Source organism: Heptranchias perlo, unplaced genomic scaffold (assembly GCF_035084215.1).
Source record: "Heptranchias perlo isolate sHepPer1 unplaced genomic scaffold, sHepPer1.hap1 HAP1_SCAFFOLD_450, whole genome shotgun sequence".
Lineage (NCBI taxonomy): Eukaryota > Metazoa > Chordata > Chondrichthyes > Hexanchiformes > Hexanchidae > Heptranchias > Heptranchias perlo.
In genome coordinates, this window is record NW_027139464.1 from 107,522 (window position 1) to 124,978 (window position 17,457).

General features: G+C 46.2%; 1 protein-coding gene across 4 annotated transcripts in view; it reads left to right on the forward strand.

Moving 5' to 3' along the window:
• The window catches only part of LOC137313266 (protein Aster-B-like), a 68,111-nt gene that overhangs the window by 24,962 nt on the left and 25,692 nt on the right, over positions 1 to 17,457 (forward strand). For all 4 annotated transcript variants that reach the window (XM_067979388.1, XM_067979390.1, XM_067979391.1 and 1 more), the window contains exons 8-12: positions 247 to 362; positions 1,575 to 1,713; positions 3,157 to 3,334; positions 7,129 to 7,272; positions 16,214 to 16,332. In XM_067979388.1, the coding sequence (XP_067835489.1) occupies positions 247 to 362; positions 1,575 to 1,713; positions 3,157 to 3,334; positions 7,129 to 7,272; positions 16,214 to 16,332 (696 nt within the window). The remainder of the gene's footprint in view (positions 1 to 246; positions 363 to 1,574; positions 1,714 to 3,156; positions 3,335 to 7,128; positions 7,273 to 16,213; positions 16,333 to 17,457) is intronic.

Here is a 17,457-nt window from a genome sequence, read left to right on the forward strand (position 1 = left end):
CACTATACGGAACAGCTTTGTCTGTGTATTCCCTGTGGTCGCAGGAATGTTGCTCCTACCCCAATATTTTTAATACCTGCTGCTTCCTTCCTTCCGGAGCCATTTCCCGGTTGACTTGTACCCAGTTTACAGGGAGTGTGGTGAGATGCAGTGCTGAAGGACTCGTTAATTCCGTGTCAGCTCTAACTGGGAAAGAAGGGGTGCTGTTTCTAGTGTGTATCTCACTATCTTCACTTCTCTTCACAGCCTCTTTCTAACCGTGAGCTTTGGCACATTGTTCACCAGTGTTATGGCACTGAACTTGGCCTCACCAGTGACGATGATGACTACATGCATCCAAACAACGAGTTCAATGGGAAGGGGTATGTGCAGCACGGTGGGAGCAGCGCGCGGCCGACGGTGGGAGCAGCGCGCGGCCGACGGTGGGAGCAGCGCGTTGCCCTGAATATGAAAGAAATCAGTACTGATTCCTGAGCTTCCAAAACCGCATTAACAGCCCAGTTGCATTTTTGAAGGGCTCTTGTGTGCAATCCCAAGATTTTTTTTTAAATTGGTCATCATCTAGGTGTCAGCCATGGCTCAGTATGTAGCACTTTCACCTCTGAGTCAGAGAGTCATAGGTTCAAGTCCCACTCGAGACTTGAGCACACAATCTAGACCGACACTCCAGTGCAGTACTGAGGGAGTGCTGTACCGTCGGAGGTGCCGTCTTTCGGATGAGATGTTAAATCGAGGCCCCGTCTGCCCCCTCAGGTGGACATAAAAGATCCCATGACACTATTGGAAGAAGAGCAGGGGGAGTTCTCCCCGGTGTCCTGGGGCCAATATTTATCCCATAACCAACATCACTAAAAAACAGATTATCTGGTCATTATCATATTGTTGTTTGTGGGATCTTGCTGTGCGCAAATTGGCTGCCACGTTTCCTACATTACAATAGCGACTACACTTCAAAAGTACTTTGTTGACTGTAAAGCGCTTTGGGATGTTCTGAGATGGTAAAAGGCATTATATAAATGGGAGTCTTTAGTTTTTTTTTATTTTGACCGCATTATTTTGTGCTGGCCTCCCCCATCCAGTTTTCTGCTTCTCACCTGTCCTTGACACATTTGTTGCATCAAAATCTGCAGCTTCCCTGTCCCTGGTGCTTGGAGATCTGTGCAGTTTTTTCATATAAAAACACAGAGCATTTCTTAAAGTTGTCAGTGGCCAATAACCAAGGCTGTGGCTACCCCAGTAGAATGGTGTCTCCTTCCTACAGCCCTCTGTGTGGCAGCTCCATCCCAGCTCATGAGGCAGTGCAGTCATTGGAAATAAAACAAGCAACTTCGGGCAAAACTCCCAAAGAAATAAAAGGGAAGAGAAACATAAAAAATGACAGCAGTAAATGGAATAAAATGCTGCAGGAAGAAACAACACTGGAGAGATTGATGGCCCTGACACCTGTTATGGTTCAGCCATTGCCTGATCCCTCTCTGCTATGCCTTGTGGAGGTTTAGGACATTACTTGGGATATGGATATTGCACTGCTCGCAATGAGTGTGTCTCATGTTAAGTCTGATGTGTGTTGGCAGGATTGGTGAGGAGCTGGATGCTATGGAAATGAATGACACGTCTTCACGGAGCAGTGTTGAAATGAAGCTGAACTCCAGCCCTCAGACTGATCACCAGTCTTGTCTAACTGTTGTGGATGGCACGGATACCGTCCCTTTGGTAATTCTGCTGTGTTTCTCATTATGAAATGGTCACTGATGATCTGGGTGCTGCTCAGGGAAAAAGTGTGTTGCTTCAGACTGCATATGACGTTTGTCATTGTCTAGAACTTGGACCATTCCTCCTCGTGTGTATTTTCTTGCTATCATTAAGTTTTTTTTATTCCCTGTGTCTATTGAATTGGTACAAGAGATAAAGACATGATAGTGGCATATACAATTAAGGGATGGTGGCCACATAGATAGATGATTGGAGGGCAGAAAGCAACTGATAGTGGTTAAAATAAGTTTTTGGACTGGAAAGTTGGTGAATGGTGTTTCACAGGGGTCTGTCTTGAGGTGTAATCCTTGGGGGACTCTGGAGGTGTCACTGCCAGAAAGGATAGAGAAGCCATTCCTGGAGACGTATCTACATCCAGATAGGTAGGACTGAAGCCACACAAGGGTAGGCCCATGGAGCTGGGCGTTGGAGGAGAATGCTGTGGAGAGGTTGAGGAGGGATGATGCATCACTATCACGATCAGAAGCTCTTGTTCAGAGGGAAGCTGGGTTGGATGGGTTAAAAGAGGGAGTATCGAGAGAGGTGGGCATGTAGCTGGGAGATGATGTCACATTGAAGGACGTTAGAAAGGAAAGGGAGGTTGGAGAAAGGATAGAAGGGTCTACGGGGGATGGCGGTTTGAGGAGGGAGTAGTAATGGCAGCTTTGAAGGGTAGAGGAACAGTGCCTGAGGAGGGAATCATTTACAGTGTCGGCTAGTATGGCGACCAGGAAAGAGAGTTAGCTGTTGAAGAGTTGAGTGCGGAGAGGATCAAAGGAGCAGAAAATGGGTATCATGAAGAGGGGAGATGGGGGAGAAACTTCTGAAAGACAACTAACAAAGAGGAGACATCTGTGCTCTGTTTTACCAAATTTCTAGTGTCTGAACCAGTCTATCACCCAGTGGACAGTAGTGATCCCTGTAGTTCTATCTTGATGCCAACCATAGCTCATTGTATCAATTTAATTTAGCTCGATACTCAGTAGTGTATCTGATTTTGGTTCATAGGCCTTGGATTGATCGCTCGAGTGTGAAATATTAAGTGGTTTGAAATCCTAGAGCTCGGGAATAGACAAATTTCTTCAAAACCTTTACTTACGTTGTTGATTCCAAAGTTGCACCCATTGACTAGAACTCTGCACCACTTGGTGAACAAATGGAAATTGTTCATTTCCATTTTCCAATCCAATTTCCAATGGTAATGCTGATAAAATAAGCAGTGTTTGGACAAATTATTGGGTTGAGACCAATAATAGCAATCCTCAACTAGGAATCAGATTCCAGCTCCCTGGGGGAGGGGGGAAGAGATCGAGGCCATGAGGAGACCAAGTATGATATCACCTGTCTAACTTGTTGCTGTTGGGATTATTCCTGTGCTCTGATGCTTTTCTCCTCCCTCTTTAGTTCAGTGAACAGCCTATAGCTGCAGTAGAATGTGAAGTTCAGGCTGCAAGCAGCCAGGAAGTAACTCTGGTCACCGAGCAGCCAACACCTCCGTTATCAGGAAACCTGTCGTCTTTGGACTTCATTGATGATGACATTCCTACAGACCTCAGTGACTCATCAGAAACTCAGGATGATGGTACATAAAGGGGAAAGTAAATGCGCAGCCACAGAATGGAGAAAGCACTGGGGCTGCATTCTGAGGCCGAAGCCTAACAATATTACAGGAGACCCTGGCGTCTTGTGGCAGCTCCCTGATTTCCCCATGTTCCTGGCAAAATTTGCAGCGATGCATTGGGGCAGTCTGTCTGCAATATCAGCTGTTAAGAGCTGGAATAAAGGATCCTCAATCCTCCCAAATTGATTGGAAGAATTGTAAAGTGTACATATTAACCTGGGCTGTGTAATCTGGGAGGCAAGCAGTTGCTTAGAAGGAGAGGTCAAGGTTAGATGGTTGTGCAGAGGGTAGGTGTAGACGAGGAGAGGGGGTGAAGGTAGTGCTGAGACCACTTGTTCGCTGGTCAGTTTTCCTCTGCTGATGCTGGAGGTATAGAGTGGGGCTGCGACAAGTTGTTTCATCACAGGAAGCCATTTGGCCCATCGCGTTCATTCTGTCGATAGCTCTATAGTAGAGTTCAGTACTCAAGTTTCAATTCCTGCACCCTTTTAATATTTTTCTCCTTTCAAAGGTTAGCTAACTCTCTTTTAAACGTTTGATTGAACCAACGTCAGTAGCTATCTACGGTAATGTATTTAATATTCTTATGACCCTTTATGTGAAAAAAGTCCGTCTAAATCTCTAGCAGTAATCCTGAGGTGATATCTTTTGTTACAATTCACAGACAAGTGGGAATTATTTTTCACTGTTTACCATCCTAAACATTTTCATAATTTTGAACACTTCTATTAGATCGCCCCTTAACATAATAACATAAGAAATAGGAGCAGGAGCAGGAGTAGGCCATACGGCTCCTCTAGCCTGCTCCGCCATTCAATCAGATCATGGCTGATCTTCGACCTCAACTCCACTTTCCCGCCCAACCCCCATATGCCTTGATTCCCTTAGTGTCCAAAAAACCTTCTCTGTTCTAGGAAATACAGCCCTAGTTTTTTAAATTAGTTGTCATCGCTGTATCCCTCCATCCTTGGTGTTATCCCAGTGAAACTATGTTGCATGTTTTCCATCACTGCATTGTCCTTTCTGCAACTGGTGCCTAAAACTACACAGTGCTCCCAACTGTGGCGTAAAGCCTGGTACAGATCCATTGTCACCTCTGTGCTTTTGTATTCACTGCTCCTATACATAAAGAATGTGCATTTCTATAGCACTTTTCACCATGTCAGGACGTCCCAAAGCGCTTTACAGCCAATGAAGTTCTTTTTTTTTTAAGTGTGGTCTCTGTTGTAATGTGGGAAATGCGGCAGCCAATTTGCACACAGCAAGATCCTGCAAACAGCAATGTGATAATGACCAGATAATCTATTTTTAATTATGTCAGTTAAGGGATAAATATTGTCCAGGACACCGGGGAGAACTCCCCGGCTCTTCTTCCAATAGTGCCATGGGATCTTTTACGTCCGCCCGATAAAACTCTGGAATCCATTTGCTCCTTCTGTGGATTTTTCCACCTGCAGAACTGCAGGTTTAGGTTAGGGTTAAAGATGTGTGTATCTTCTCCCCGAAATCTCTCTCTCCCTCCACTGCTTTGAAAATTTTTACTGTTTATGGTGCTTTTGAATTCTGTGTTCTCCCCAAAATAAAGCACTTCACATTTATCTTTTATTGAACTTCATTTGCCATATATTCTGCCCACTCCCCCAACCCAACTGTGTTCCCCTGTAATCTCCTCCCCACTCCCCTCACCTATCTGTGTTCCCCTGTAATCTCCTCCCCACTCCCCTCACCTATTTGTGTTCCCCTGTAATCTCCTTCCCATTCCCCTCACCTTTCTGTGTTACGAGGAGAGATTACACAAATTGGGGTTGTATTCTCTAGAGTTTCGAAGGTTAAGGGGTGATCTAATCCTATGAAAGCTGCCAATTGTCATTTAAAAAAAAACCTAACTAGTTCACTAATGTCATAGGAACATAGGAACAGGAGCAGGCCATTCAGCCCCTTGTGCCTGCTCCACCATTTGATAAGATCATGGCTGATCTGTGATCTAACTCCATATACCTGCCTTTGGCCCATATCCCTTAATACCTTTGGTTGCCAAAAAGCTATCTATCTCAGATTTAAATTTAGCAATTGAGCTAGTATCAATTGCCGTTTGCGGAAGAGAGTTCCAAACTTTTACCACCCTTTGTGTGTGTAGAAATGTTTTCTAATCTCACTCCTGAAAGGTCTGGCTCTAATTTTTAGACTGTGCCCCCCTACTCCTAAAATCCCAACCAGCGGAAATAGTTTCTCTCTATCCACCCTATCCGTTCCCCTTAATATCTTATAAACTTCGATCAGATCACCCGTTAACCTTCTAAACTCTAGAGAATACAACCCCAATGTCCTTGATGGAAGGGAACCTGTCACCCTCTTCTCGGTCTGGTCTACATGTGACTCCAGTCCCACACAGTGGTTGACTTCTAATGCTGCAAGAGCAATTGGGGATTGGCAGTAAATGTTGTCTGGCCATTGATGGCCATATCTCAAGAAATAAACCAGCAGAATTCTGGTTTTGTATCTAGAGACGTAGATTAGAAAAGCAAGAAGGTATGTTAAACTTGTACATGGTGTTAAGGCACAGTTTGAGTATTATGTACAAATTTGGGCACTCCTTTATGGGAAGCATATAAAAGTAATGGAAAAGATTCACTGAGCTGTTACCAGGGATGAGGGCTTACAGTCAGTAAGGCTTTATTCACCGGGGAAGGTTAATGGGTGACCTGATAGAGGTGTTGAAGAATTTGAAATGTTATGATGAGGTAAATAGTGTGATGTGTTCTTTCCACTGGTCATTGAGATCGAGGTGAGAGGGCACAAATTTTAAATAATCACAAGAAATAATTCAAAAGGAGATTGGAAGAACATTGTTTACATTAGATGGTGATTAGAATTTTGAAATTTCTGCCACAACTCAATGGCGGTGAATTTCACAATTTGCCAGGGTGGGATTTGAACTCACAACCTCAGGGTTGCTGCTTCAGTACAATAACACTATGGTACTGTGCCCCATGGTTTCACTGACCTGTGCTACGGCCTCATTGACCTGCGGACCAGTTGTTGAAGAAGGATCCAAACATTGTGTTTAAAATAGAATGATAGCTGCTTTGAAAGGAGGAATATTAAAGGGTATTGGGGGCAAGCAATAGAGTGAGGTTCGATTGGGCGGCTTGTAGGGGAAAAACCCGGTGTGGGCTTGATGAGGCAAATGGCCTGTTTCTGTGCTGTGATGTTCCAGGATTGAGGACTGTGAGAGGCTGTTAAATGTGCAGGCAGAAAGAATAAAAACTTGGTTTTGTGTAACACTTAACTATGCCTCTCAGAAATGTCCCAACATACTTCAGATACAATTAATTACTCTGAAGTGCAGTCACTGTTGGCCCCCATTTTGCACACAGCAAGGTGCCCCAAGCATCAGAGCTGCGAATGACCAGTTCACTGTTCCTGGGGGTGTTGATTGAAGGAGGAGTGTTGGGAGAGACACCGGGAGAGCTCTCTGCTCTTCTCATAGTGCCGTGGAACCTTGAGAGCCCGTCTGAAGCACCAGAAAGGTAGCTGAGCCTCGGTTTCAAATTTCATCTGTAGAATGGCACCTCTAAAAATGCAGCATCCTTCACTGTCAGTCCAAATTATATACTTGGCCTCTTAAATGGGGCTTGTACCCACAGCCTTCTGTTTCCAGTGCTGAGTCAAGTTAACAATTACTGGGAGGGTTGCGAGAGACCCTTCAATCTGCTTGTTGTTGATTTTCTTCTACATTTTTTTCTTGTCTAAAGGAGAAGTTGAACCCTTCTGTACAGACTTGGGTGGGAGATTGTACATTAATTTGGTTTTCCGGATGGCTGTTGATGAGCTCTACGAGATGCTGTTCACTGATTCACAGTTTCTACACCACTTTCTGGATAATCGTAGATTCACAGGTACGTTCCTGGGAGATTGTAATTGTGTTTGGCTTTTGTTTTGAAGCTATTGCTTATCCATGTTTTGACACTGAATATCCCTAACAATAAACTAAAGACGTAATAAACATAGAAACATAGAAAATAGGGGCAAGAGTAGGCCATTCGGCCCTTCGGGCCTGCTCCGCCATTCAAAATGATCATGGCTGATTGTCTAACTCAGTACCCTATTCCCACTTTTTCCTCATATCCCTTGATCCCTTTAGCATTAAGAAATATATCCATCTCCTTCTTGAATACATCTAATGACTTGGCCTCCACTGCCTTCTGTGGTAGAGAATTCCACAGGTTCACCACCCTCCTCATCTCTGTTCTAAATGGCATACCCCGTATCCTGAGACTGTGACCCCTGGTTCTGGACTCCCCAGCCATCGGGAACATCCTCCCTGCACCTAGTCTGTCTAGCCCTGTTAGAATTTTATATGTTTTGATGAGATCACCTCTCATTCTTCTAAACTCTAGTGAATATAGGCCCAGTCGACCCAATCTCTCCTCGTACATCAGTCCTGCCATCCCAGGGATCAGTCTGGTAAACCTTTGTTGCACTCCCTCCATGGCAAGGACATCCTTCCTCAGATAAGGAGACCAAAACTGCACACAATACTCCAGATGTGGTCTCACCAAGGCCCTGTATAACTGCAGTAAGACATCCCTACTCCTGTATCAAATCCTCTTGCAATGAAGGCCAACATACCATTCGCCTTCCTAACTGCTTGCTGCACCTGAATGCTCGCTTTCAGCGACTGGTGTACAAGGACACCCAGGTCTCATTGCACATTTAAACAACAAGCAACATTTGCATTGCTGAATAAAAGGTAACTTGGTACAGTTACACAGTGAGTGACCCTTACCCTGAATAAACAGGGACTCTGTACAGTTACACAGTGAGTGACCCTTACCCTGAATAAACAGGGACTCAGTACAGTTACAGTGAGTGACCCTCACCCTGAATAAACAGGGACTCTGTACAGTTACACAGTGAGTGACCCTTACCCTGAATAAACAGGGACTCTGTACAGTTACAGTAAGAGACCCTCACCCTGAATAAACAGGGATTCTGTACAGTTACACAGTGAGTGACCCTCACCCTGAATAAACAGTGACTCAGTACAGTTACACAGTGAGTAACCCTTACCCTGAATAAACAGGGACTCTGTACAGTTACACAGTGAGTGACCCTTACCCTGAATAAACAGGGACTCTGTACAGTTACACAGTGAGTGACCCTTACCCTGAATAAACAGGGACTCAGTACAGTTACAGTGAGTGACCCTCACCCTGAATAAACAGGGACTCAGTACAGTTACAGTGAGTGACCCTCACCCTGAATAAACAGTGACTCAGTACAGTTACAGTGAGTGACCCTTACCCTGAATAAACAGGGACTCAGTACAGTTACAGTGAGTGACCCTTACCCTGAATAAACAGGGACTCTACAGTTACACAGTGAGTAACCCTTACCCTGAATAAACAGTGACTCAGTACAGTTACAGTGAGTGACCCTCACCCTGAATAAACAGTGACTCAGTACAGTTAGTGAGTGACCCTTACCCTGAGTAAACAGTGACTCAGTACAGTTACAGTGAGTGACCCTTACCCTGAATAAACAGTGACTCAGTACAGTTACAGTGAATGACCCTTACCCTGAATAAACAGTGACTCAGTACAGTTACAGCGAGTGACCCTCACCCTGAATAAACAGTGACTCAGTACAGTTACAGTGAGTGACCCTCACCCTGAATAAACAGTGACTCAGTACAGTTACAGTGAATGACCCTTACCCTGAATAAACAGGGACTCAGTACAGTTACAGTGAGTGACCCTTACCCTGAATAAACAGTGACTCAGTAGTTACAGCGAGTGACCCTCACCCTGAATAAACAGTGACTCAGTACAGTTACAGTGAGTGACCCTCACCCTGAATAAACAGTGACTCAGTACAGTTACAGTGAGTGACCCTTACCCTGAGTAAACAGTGACTCTACAGTTGCATAGTGAGTGACCCTTACCCTGAGTAAACAGTGACTCTACAGTTACACAGTGAGTAACCCTTACCCTGAATAAACAGTGACTCTACAGTTGCATAGTGAGTGACCCTTACCCTGAGTAAACAGTGACTCTACAGTTGCATAGTGAGTGACCCTTACCCTGAGTAAACAGTGACTCTACAGTTACACAGTGAGTAACCCTTACCCTGAGTAAACAGTGACTCTACAGTTACACAGTGAGTAACCCTTACCCTGAATAAACAGTGACTCTACAGTTACACAGTGAGTAACCCTTACCCTGAGTAAACAGTGACTCTACAGTTACACAGTGAGTGACCCTTACCCTGAGTAAACAGTGACTCAGTACAGTTACAGTGAGTGACCCTTACCCTGAATAAACAGTGACTCTACAGTTACGCAGTGAGTGACCCTCACCCTGAATAAACAGTGATTCTGTACAGTTACACAGTGAGTGACCCTCACCCTGAATAAACAGTGATTCTGTACAGTTACACAGTGAGTGACCCTTACCCTGAGTAAACAGTGACTCTACAGTTACACAGTGAGTAACCCTTACCCTGAATAAACAGTGACTCTACAGTTGCATAGTGAGTGACCCTTACCCTGAGTAAACAGTGACTCTACAGTTACACAGTGAGTGACCCTTACCCTGAGTAAACAGTGACTCAGTACAGTTACAGTGAGTAACCCTTACCCTGAATAAACAGTGACTCTACAGTTACACAGTGAGTGACCCTTACCCTGAGTAAACAGTGACTCAGTACAGTTACAGTGAGTGACCCTTACCCTGAATAAACAGTGACTCTACAGTTACGCAGTGAGTGACCCTCACCCTGAATAAACAGGGACTCTACAGTTACGCAGTGAGTGACCCTCACCCTGAATAAACAGTGATTCTGTACAGTTACACAGTGAGTGACCCTCACCCTGAATAAACAGTGATTCTGTACAGTTACAGTGAGTGACCCTTACCCTGAATAAATAGTGATTCTACAGTTACGCAGTGAGTAATTCTTATCCTGCTAAATAAATAGCAACTCAGTTATGCGTCTAACCAGGAAAAGCACAATGCTAAACCTGTTTCTCGGTGATGGATTGGAACAAGTAAGCCACCAGATGGTTGGAGGACATATAATCAAAACATAATTGGGCTCACAGTCAGAATAGGAAAGGCAAAAGTTGAATCAAAAGCAAGGGTATTGGACTGGAAAAGAGTCATTGCTGCAGGAGTTCCTCTGGACAATGTCATCGGCCTAACCATCTTCAGCTGCTTCATCAATGGCCTTCCTTCTCTCGTGCATCAGGAATGGGCTGTTTGTTGACGATTTCAGTGTTCAGTACCATTTACAACTCATTTAATAATGCCAACCTACAACAGGGCTTGGACTGACCAATGGCAAATAACATTCACATCACATAAGTGCCAGGTAATGACCACCTCCAACAAGAGAAAGCTCGACATCCTCCCCATGACCTTTCAATGGCACCAACATCGCCAAATCCCCCACTCAACACCCTGGGGGTCACCATTGACCAGATGATTGACTAGATCAGCCAGACCAACATGGTGCCTGCAAGAGGAGGGCTGGGTACTCAGTGAGAAGCCGCTCACTTGACCCCTCAAAGCCTCTCCACTGTGATGGAATACTCAACCATGCATCTGGATGGATGCAGTCCCAACAACACTTGAGAAGCTCAACACCATCTAGGACAAAGCAGTTTATTGATCGGCACCCCTGCAACTGGACTCACAGTGGCTCCAGGGTATACTATCTACAGGATGCACTGCAGCAACTCACCCAGATTATTTTGGCACAGCACCTTCCAGCCCTGTGATCTCTACCATTGAGAAAGACAAGAGCGGGAACACCATCATCTGCAAGTCACACACTATCCTGACTTAGACGTAATCCTTCATGTTCACTTGGTCAAAATCCTGGAACTCCTGACCACCATCAACCACAAGGATTGCCATAGGTTAAGTCGACACCGCCACCTTCTCAGGGATGGGCAGCAAATTTGGGCTTGCCAGCATCACCCACATCCCGTGTGCAAATTTAAAATTGGGTACGGTAGCTTAGTGGTTCTGGTACTGGACTAGCAACCCAGAGATCATGAGTTCAAATCCCACCACACAAGTTCCGAAATCGAATTCGATAAATCATGTCCTGGTACCAGGAAAAATAGCCTATGATAGCTTTTTTTTTATTCGTTCACGGGATGTGGGCGTCGCTGGCAAGGCCGGCATTTATTGCCCATCCCTAATTGCCCTCGAGAAGGTGGTGGTGAGCCGCCTTCTTGAACCGCTGCAGTCCGTGTGGTGACGGTTCTCCCACAATGCTGTTAGGAAGGGAGTTCCAGGATTTTGACCCAGCGACAATGAAGGAACGGCGATATATTTCCAAGTCGGGATGGTGTGTGACTTGGAGGGGAACGTGCAGGTGGTGTTGTTCCCATGCGCCTGCTGCCCTTGTCCTTCTAGGTGGTAGAGGTCGCGGGTGTGGGAGGTGCTGTCGAATAAGCCTTGGCGAGTTGCTGCAGTGCATCCTGTGGATGGTGCACACTGCAGCCACAGTGCGCCGGTGGTGAAGGGAGTGAATGTTTAGGGTGGTGGATGGGGTGCCAATCAAGCGGGCTGCTTTATCTTGGATGGTGTCGAGCTTCTTGAGTGTTGTTGGAGCTGCACTCATCCAGGCAAGTGGAGAGTATTCCATCACACTCCTGACTTGTGCCTTGTAGATAGTGGAAAGGCTTTGGGGAGTCAGGAGGTGAGTCACTCGCCGCAGAATACCCAGCCTCTGACCTGCTCTTGTCGCTACATTATTTATGTGGCTGGTCCAGTTAAGTTTCTGGTCAATGGTGACCCCCAGGATGTTGATGGGGGGGGATTCGGCAATGGTAATGCCGTTGAATGTCAAGGGGAGGTGGTTAGACTCTCTCTTGTTGGAGATGGTCATTGCCTGGCACTTATCTGGCGCGAATGTTACTTGCCACTTATGAGCCCAAGCCTGGATGTTGTCCAGGTCTTGCTGCATGCAGGCTCGGACTGCTTCATTATCTGAGGGGTTGCGAATGGAACTGAACGCTGTGCAGTCATCAGCGAACATCCCCATTTCTGACCTTATGATGGAGGGAAGGTCATTGATGAAGCAGCTGAAGATGGTTGGGCCAAGGACACTGCCCTGAGGAACTCCTGCAGCAATGCCCTGGGGCTGAGATGACTGGCCTCCAACAACCACTACCATCTTCCTTTGTGCCAGGTATGACTCCAGCCACTGGAGAGTTTTCCCCCTGATTCCCATTGACTTCAATTTTACTAGGGCTCCTTGGTGCCACACTCGGTCAAATGCTGCCTTGATGTCAAGGGCAGTCACTCTCACCTCACCTCTGGAATTCAGCTCTTTTGTCCATGTTTGGACCAAGGCTGTAATGAGGTCTGGAGCCGAGTGGTCCTGGCGGAACCCAAACTGAGCATCGGTGAGCAGGTTATTGGTGAGTAAGTGCCGCTTGATAGCACTGTCGACGACACCTTCCATCACTTTGCTGATGATTGAGAGTAGACTGATAGGGCGGTAATTGGCCGGATTGGATTTGTCCTGCTTTTTGTGGACAGGACATACCTGGGCAATTTTCCACATTGTCGGGTGGATGCCAGTGTTGTAGCTGTACTGGAACAGCTTGGCTAGAGGCGCAGCTAGTTCTGGAGCACAAGTCTTCAGCACTACAGCTGGGATGTTGTCGGGGCCCATAGCCTTTGCTGTATCCAGTGCACTCAGCCGTTTCTTGATATCACGTGGAGTGAATCGAATTGGCCGAAGACTGGCTTCCGTGATGGTGGGGATATCGGGAGGAGGCTGAGATGGATTATCCACTCGGCACTTCTGGCTGAAGATGGTTGCAAACGCTTCAGCCTTGTCTTTTGCACTCACGTGCTAGACTCCGCCATCATTGAGAATGGGGATGTTTGCAGAGCCTCCTCCTCCCGTTAGTTGTTTAATTGTCCACCAGCATTCACGACTGGATGTGGCAGGACTGCAGAGCTTTGATCTGATCCGTTGGTTGTGGAATCGCTTAGCTCTGTCTATAGCATGTTGCTTCCGCTGTTTAGCATGCATGTAGTCCTGAGTTGTAGCTTCACCAGGTTGGCACCTCATTTTTAGGTTTGCCTGGTGCTGCTCCTGGCATGCTCTTCTACACTCCTCATTGAACCAGGGTTGATCCCCTGGCTTGTTGGTAATGGTAGAGTGAGGAATATGCCGGGCCATGAGGTTACAGATTGTGCTGGAATACAATTCTGCTGCTGCTGATGGCCCACAGCGCCTCATGGATGCCCAGTTTTGAGCTGCTAGATCCATTCTGAATCTATCCCATTCAGCACGGTGGTAGTGCCACACAACACGTTGGATGGTGTCCTCAGTGAGAAGACGGGATTTCATCTCCACGAGGGCTGTGCGGTGGTCACTCCTACCAATACTGTCATGGACAGATGCATTTGCGACAGGTAGATTGGTGAGGACGAGGTCAAGTAAGTTTTTCCCTCGTGTTGGTTCGCTCACCACCTGCCGCAGGCCCAGTCTGGCAGCTATGTCCTTCAGGACTCGGCCAGCTTGGTCAGTAGTGGTGCTACCGAGCCACTCTTGGTGATGGACATTGAAGTGGGACAGGACATACCCAGGGACGGTGATGGAAGAGTCTGGGACGTTGGCTGAAAGATATGATTCTGTGAGTATGGCTATGTCAGGCTGTTGCTTGACTAGTCTGTGGGACAGCTCTCCCAATTTTGGCACAAGTCCCCAGATGTTAGTAAGGAGGACCTTGCAGGGTCGACTGGGCTTGGTGTTTTGCCGTTGTCGTGTCCGGTGCCTAGTGGTCCGATGCCGGGTGGTCCGTCCGGTTTTATTCTTGTTATGACTTTTCGTAGCAAGATTTTACAACTGAGTGGCTTGCTAGGCCATTTCAGAGGGCAATTAAGAATCAACCACATTGCTGTGGGTCTGGAGTCACATATAGGCCAGACCGGGTAAGGGCGGCAGGCTTCCTTCCCTAAAGGACTTTCGTGAACCAGATGGGTTTTTACGACAATCCGGTAGTTTCATAGCCATCATTACTGATACTAGTATTTTAATTCCAGATTTTTATTTAATTAATTGAATTTAATTAATTAATTGAATTTAAATTCGCCAGCTGCCGTGGCGGGATTTGAACTCATGACTCTGGATTTTAGTCCAGGCCTCTGGATTACTAGCCCAGTAACATAACCACTATGCTACCGTACCCTATGTAGTCGTGAAAAAGCATAACCAACTAGCTCAGTAATGTCCTTCAGGGAAGGGAGCTTGCCCAGCCTGACCTGTGCAAGAGTCCAGCCCTACACTATGTGGCTCACTGTCTATGCCCTTGGGGAAACCAGGGATGGGCAAAAACGCTGCCTTGTTAGTGTTGCACATATCCCAGAAACAAATGTGGATTGAATATCAGGCCTCCCAGGTTCCATCCTGGGCTCTACAAAGGCAACAGGCTTGGATATTCTTGTACTAGGATGTTATTGGGATCAACGAATATTGCTATGACAAGAGACGAGGCAGGACCTCACTTAAAAGGCTCCGAATTATGAAAGTGTTGAGGGAGTAAATAGTGAAAGATTATTTCAGGCCATTGAATCGGTCCTGAGGAGCATAAACTTTGGATTAGCAGTAAAATTGTAAAGGGGGAGGTTAGAAGGAATTGTTCTCACACAAAATGGCTGTAGCGGCCTGATTCCATTATAATGTTTGAGGAAAGAGCGGAGAAAGAGATGAGCAGATATCTTCAGTGTGGAGCTAAGAGTCACACAAGCAATGTGTGGAGTTAGTCTCCTTCTGCACTTCTACAATATGGAGTGAGTAACCCTCACCCTGTTAAACAGCAGCTCTGTATAGTTAGTGAGCAACCCATACCCTGTTAAATAGACAACAGCTCTGTATAGTTAGTAAGTAACCTGTACCCTGTTAAATAGACAACAGCTCTGTATAGTTAGTAAGTAACCCATACTCCATTAAATCCACAGCAGCTCTGTATAGTTAGTAAGTAACCCACACTCCATTAAATCCACAGCAGCTCTGTATAGTTGGTGAGTAACCCATACTCTGTTAAATCCACAATAGCTCTGTATAGTTGGTGAGTAACCCATACTCTGTTAAATCCACAATAGCTCTGTATAGTTGGTGAGTAACCCATACTCTGTTAAATCTACAATAGCTCTGTATAGTTGGTGAGTAACCCATACTCTGTTAAATCTACAATAGCTCTGTATAGTTGGTGGGTAACCCATACTCTGTTAAATCTACAATAGCTCTGTATAGTTGGTGAGTAAGCTTTATTCTGCTGTATAAAATGCCTGTCGAGGTACAAAGTGAGTCCTTCTTGTAACCTACTGAATAACAGATACAACTGCATCCCTTCGAGTGCACTTTTCTTCTGTTCCCACGCCTGACTCTGTGCATCCAGTTAAGGTGGGATTGTGAGGCTTGCTGGTAATGTGCTGAAACTGCCTTTGGATTCTTCTGACCAGGAGTTATTTTGAGTGCTCAGGAAAGCAGCAGAGTTTGTGAACCCATTCAGTGTTCCTCAGAGTTCGACCTGTGTATTTTGTCACAAATATCCAGGCAACGAAGAGCAGCTGTCAGCCGTGAGGTGCTGTGAAATCAGAGTCAAGCTACCAGCATTCAGGCTACTACCCAGATCTCATTGTTGCTGCTATAGTGCTGGGCAGAGCTCCCCATGTTCGATACTCAGTGTCCTGCCATGTTACCCATCACTTGTGCTTGCTGAAACAGTAGAACTAATATAACGAGTCCATGAGCACCTCCCAGAGCCACTCATGAATAGCTTGCCGTATCTGTGTTTCTTTCTAGATGTGACAGTTGCACCGTGGAGGAGAGATAGTAACGGGAATCAGAGCCGGGTACTGACTTATACCATTGCTATCAGCAACCCACTGGGACCGAAATCAGCACCAGGGATTGAAACTCAGGTCTGCGGCACTTGAGGCCGTGGGAGGGGGGGGTGTGGGGAAGGGAGGGAGGGGCTGTCTGTTTGATCCCACCCCTGTGTTAGAATCAGGCTGATTGTCCGTTTGTCAACTCCTATCCTCACTTCCCCCAAGCTGGGCTAGATGTCTTCCTGTCTACCCACCCCCACCTTGGGCTGTCTGTGCTCTACCTTGTCCCACTTTCCACTCCCTCCACCAGCTCACCCCTCACCAGCTTTCTCCCCAGGGGCAGGCTGTCAGTCTGTATTTTCTGTATTCTCTTTTTCTTGCCCTCAGCCTCGCCCAGACGCTCGCTCTCCAACAGATCCAGGTTCCTTCTGTCCACTCCCCTCACAGCTGGGAAGCGGAGTGAATCGCTCCCTCTCTTGGCTTCACACCCCATGCTCTTTGTCTCTTACACTATCGATTTTTGACAGCTCTTTGTGAGCAAAGCTAGGTGGGCATGTTTTGATAATAGCTGTAATGTACAGCACTTTGAGTTAATACATCAATAGATCTCTACACTGATGTACCAGCACCAGTGATGAAGGCGGGCAGGAGTACTGCAATCTGAGTACACGGGATTGTCTGCCACAGTGATCCGTCAGTGCACTCTCTGTGTTAGGAAGGAACATAGGAACAGGAGGAGGCCATTCAGCCCCTCGAGCCTGTTCCGTCATTCAATCAGATCCTAACTGATCCGTATCTTAACTCCATCAACCCGCCTTGGTTCCATAACTCTTAATACCCTTGGCTTGCAAAAATCTATCGATCTCAGATTTAAAATTTCCAATTGACCCCCAGCCTCAACAGCTTTTTGGGGAGAGAGTTCCAGATTCCCACTCCCCTTTGTGTGAAGAAGTGTTTCCCGACATCACCCCTGAACGGCCTGGCTCTAATTTTAAGGTTCTGCCCCCTTGTCTGGACTCCCCCCACCAGAGGAAATAGTTTCTCTCTATCGACCCTATTGAATCTTTTAATCATCTTAAACACCTCAATTAGATCACCCCTTAATCTTCTATACTTGATGGAATATAAACCCAGTTTATGCAACCTGTCCTGGTAATTTAACCCCTCTTGTTGAACCAAGATAGCTCAATTCTGGACTCCCTGTCCACCGGCCCCTGA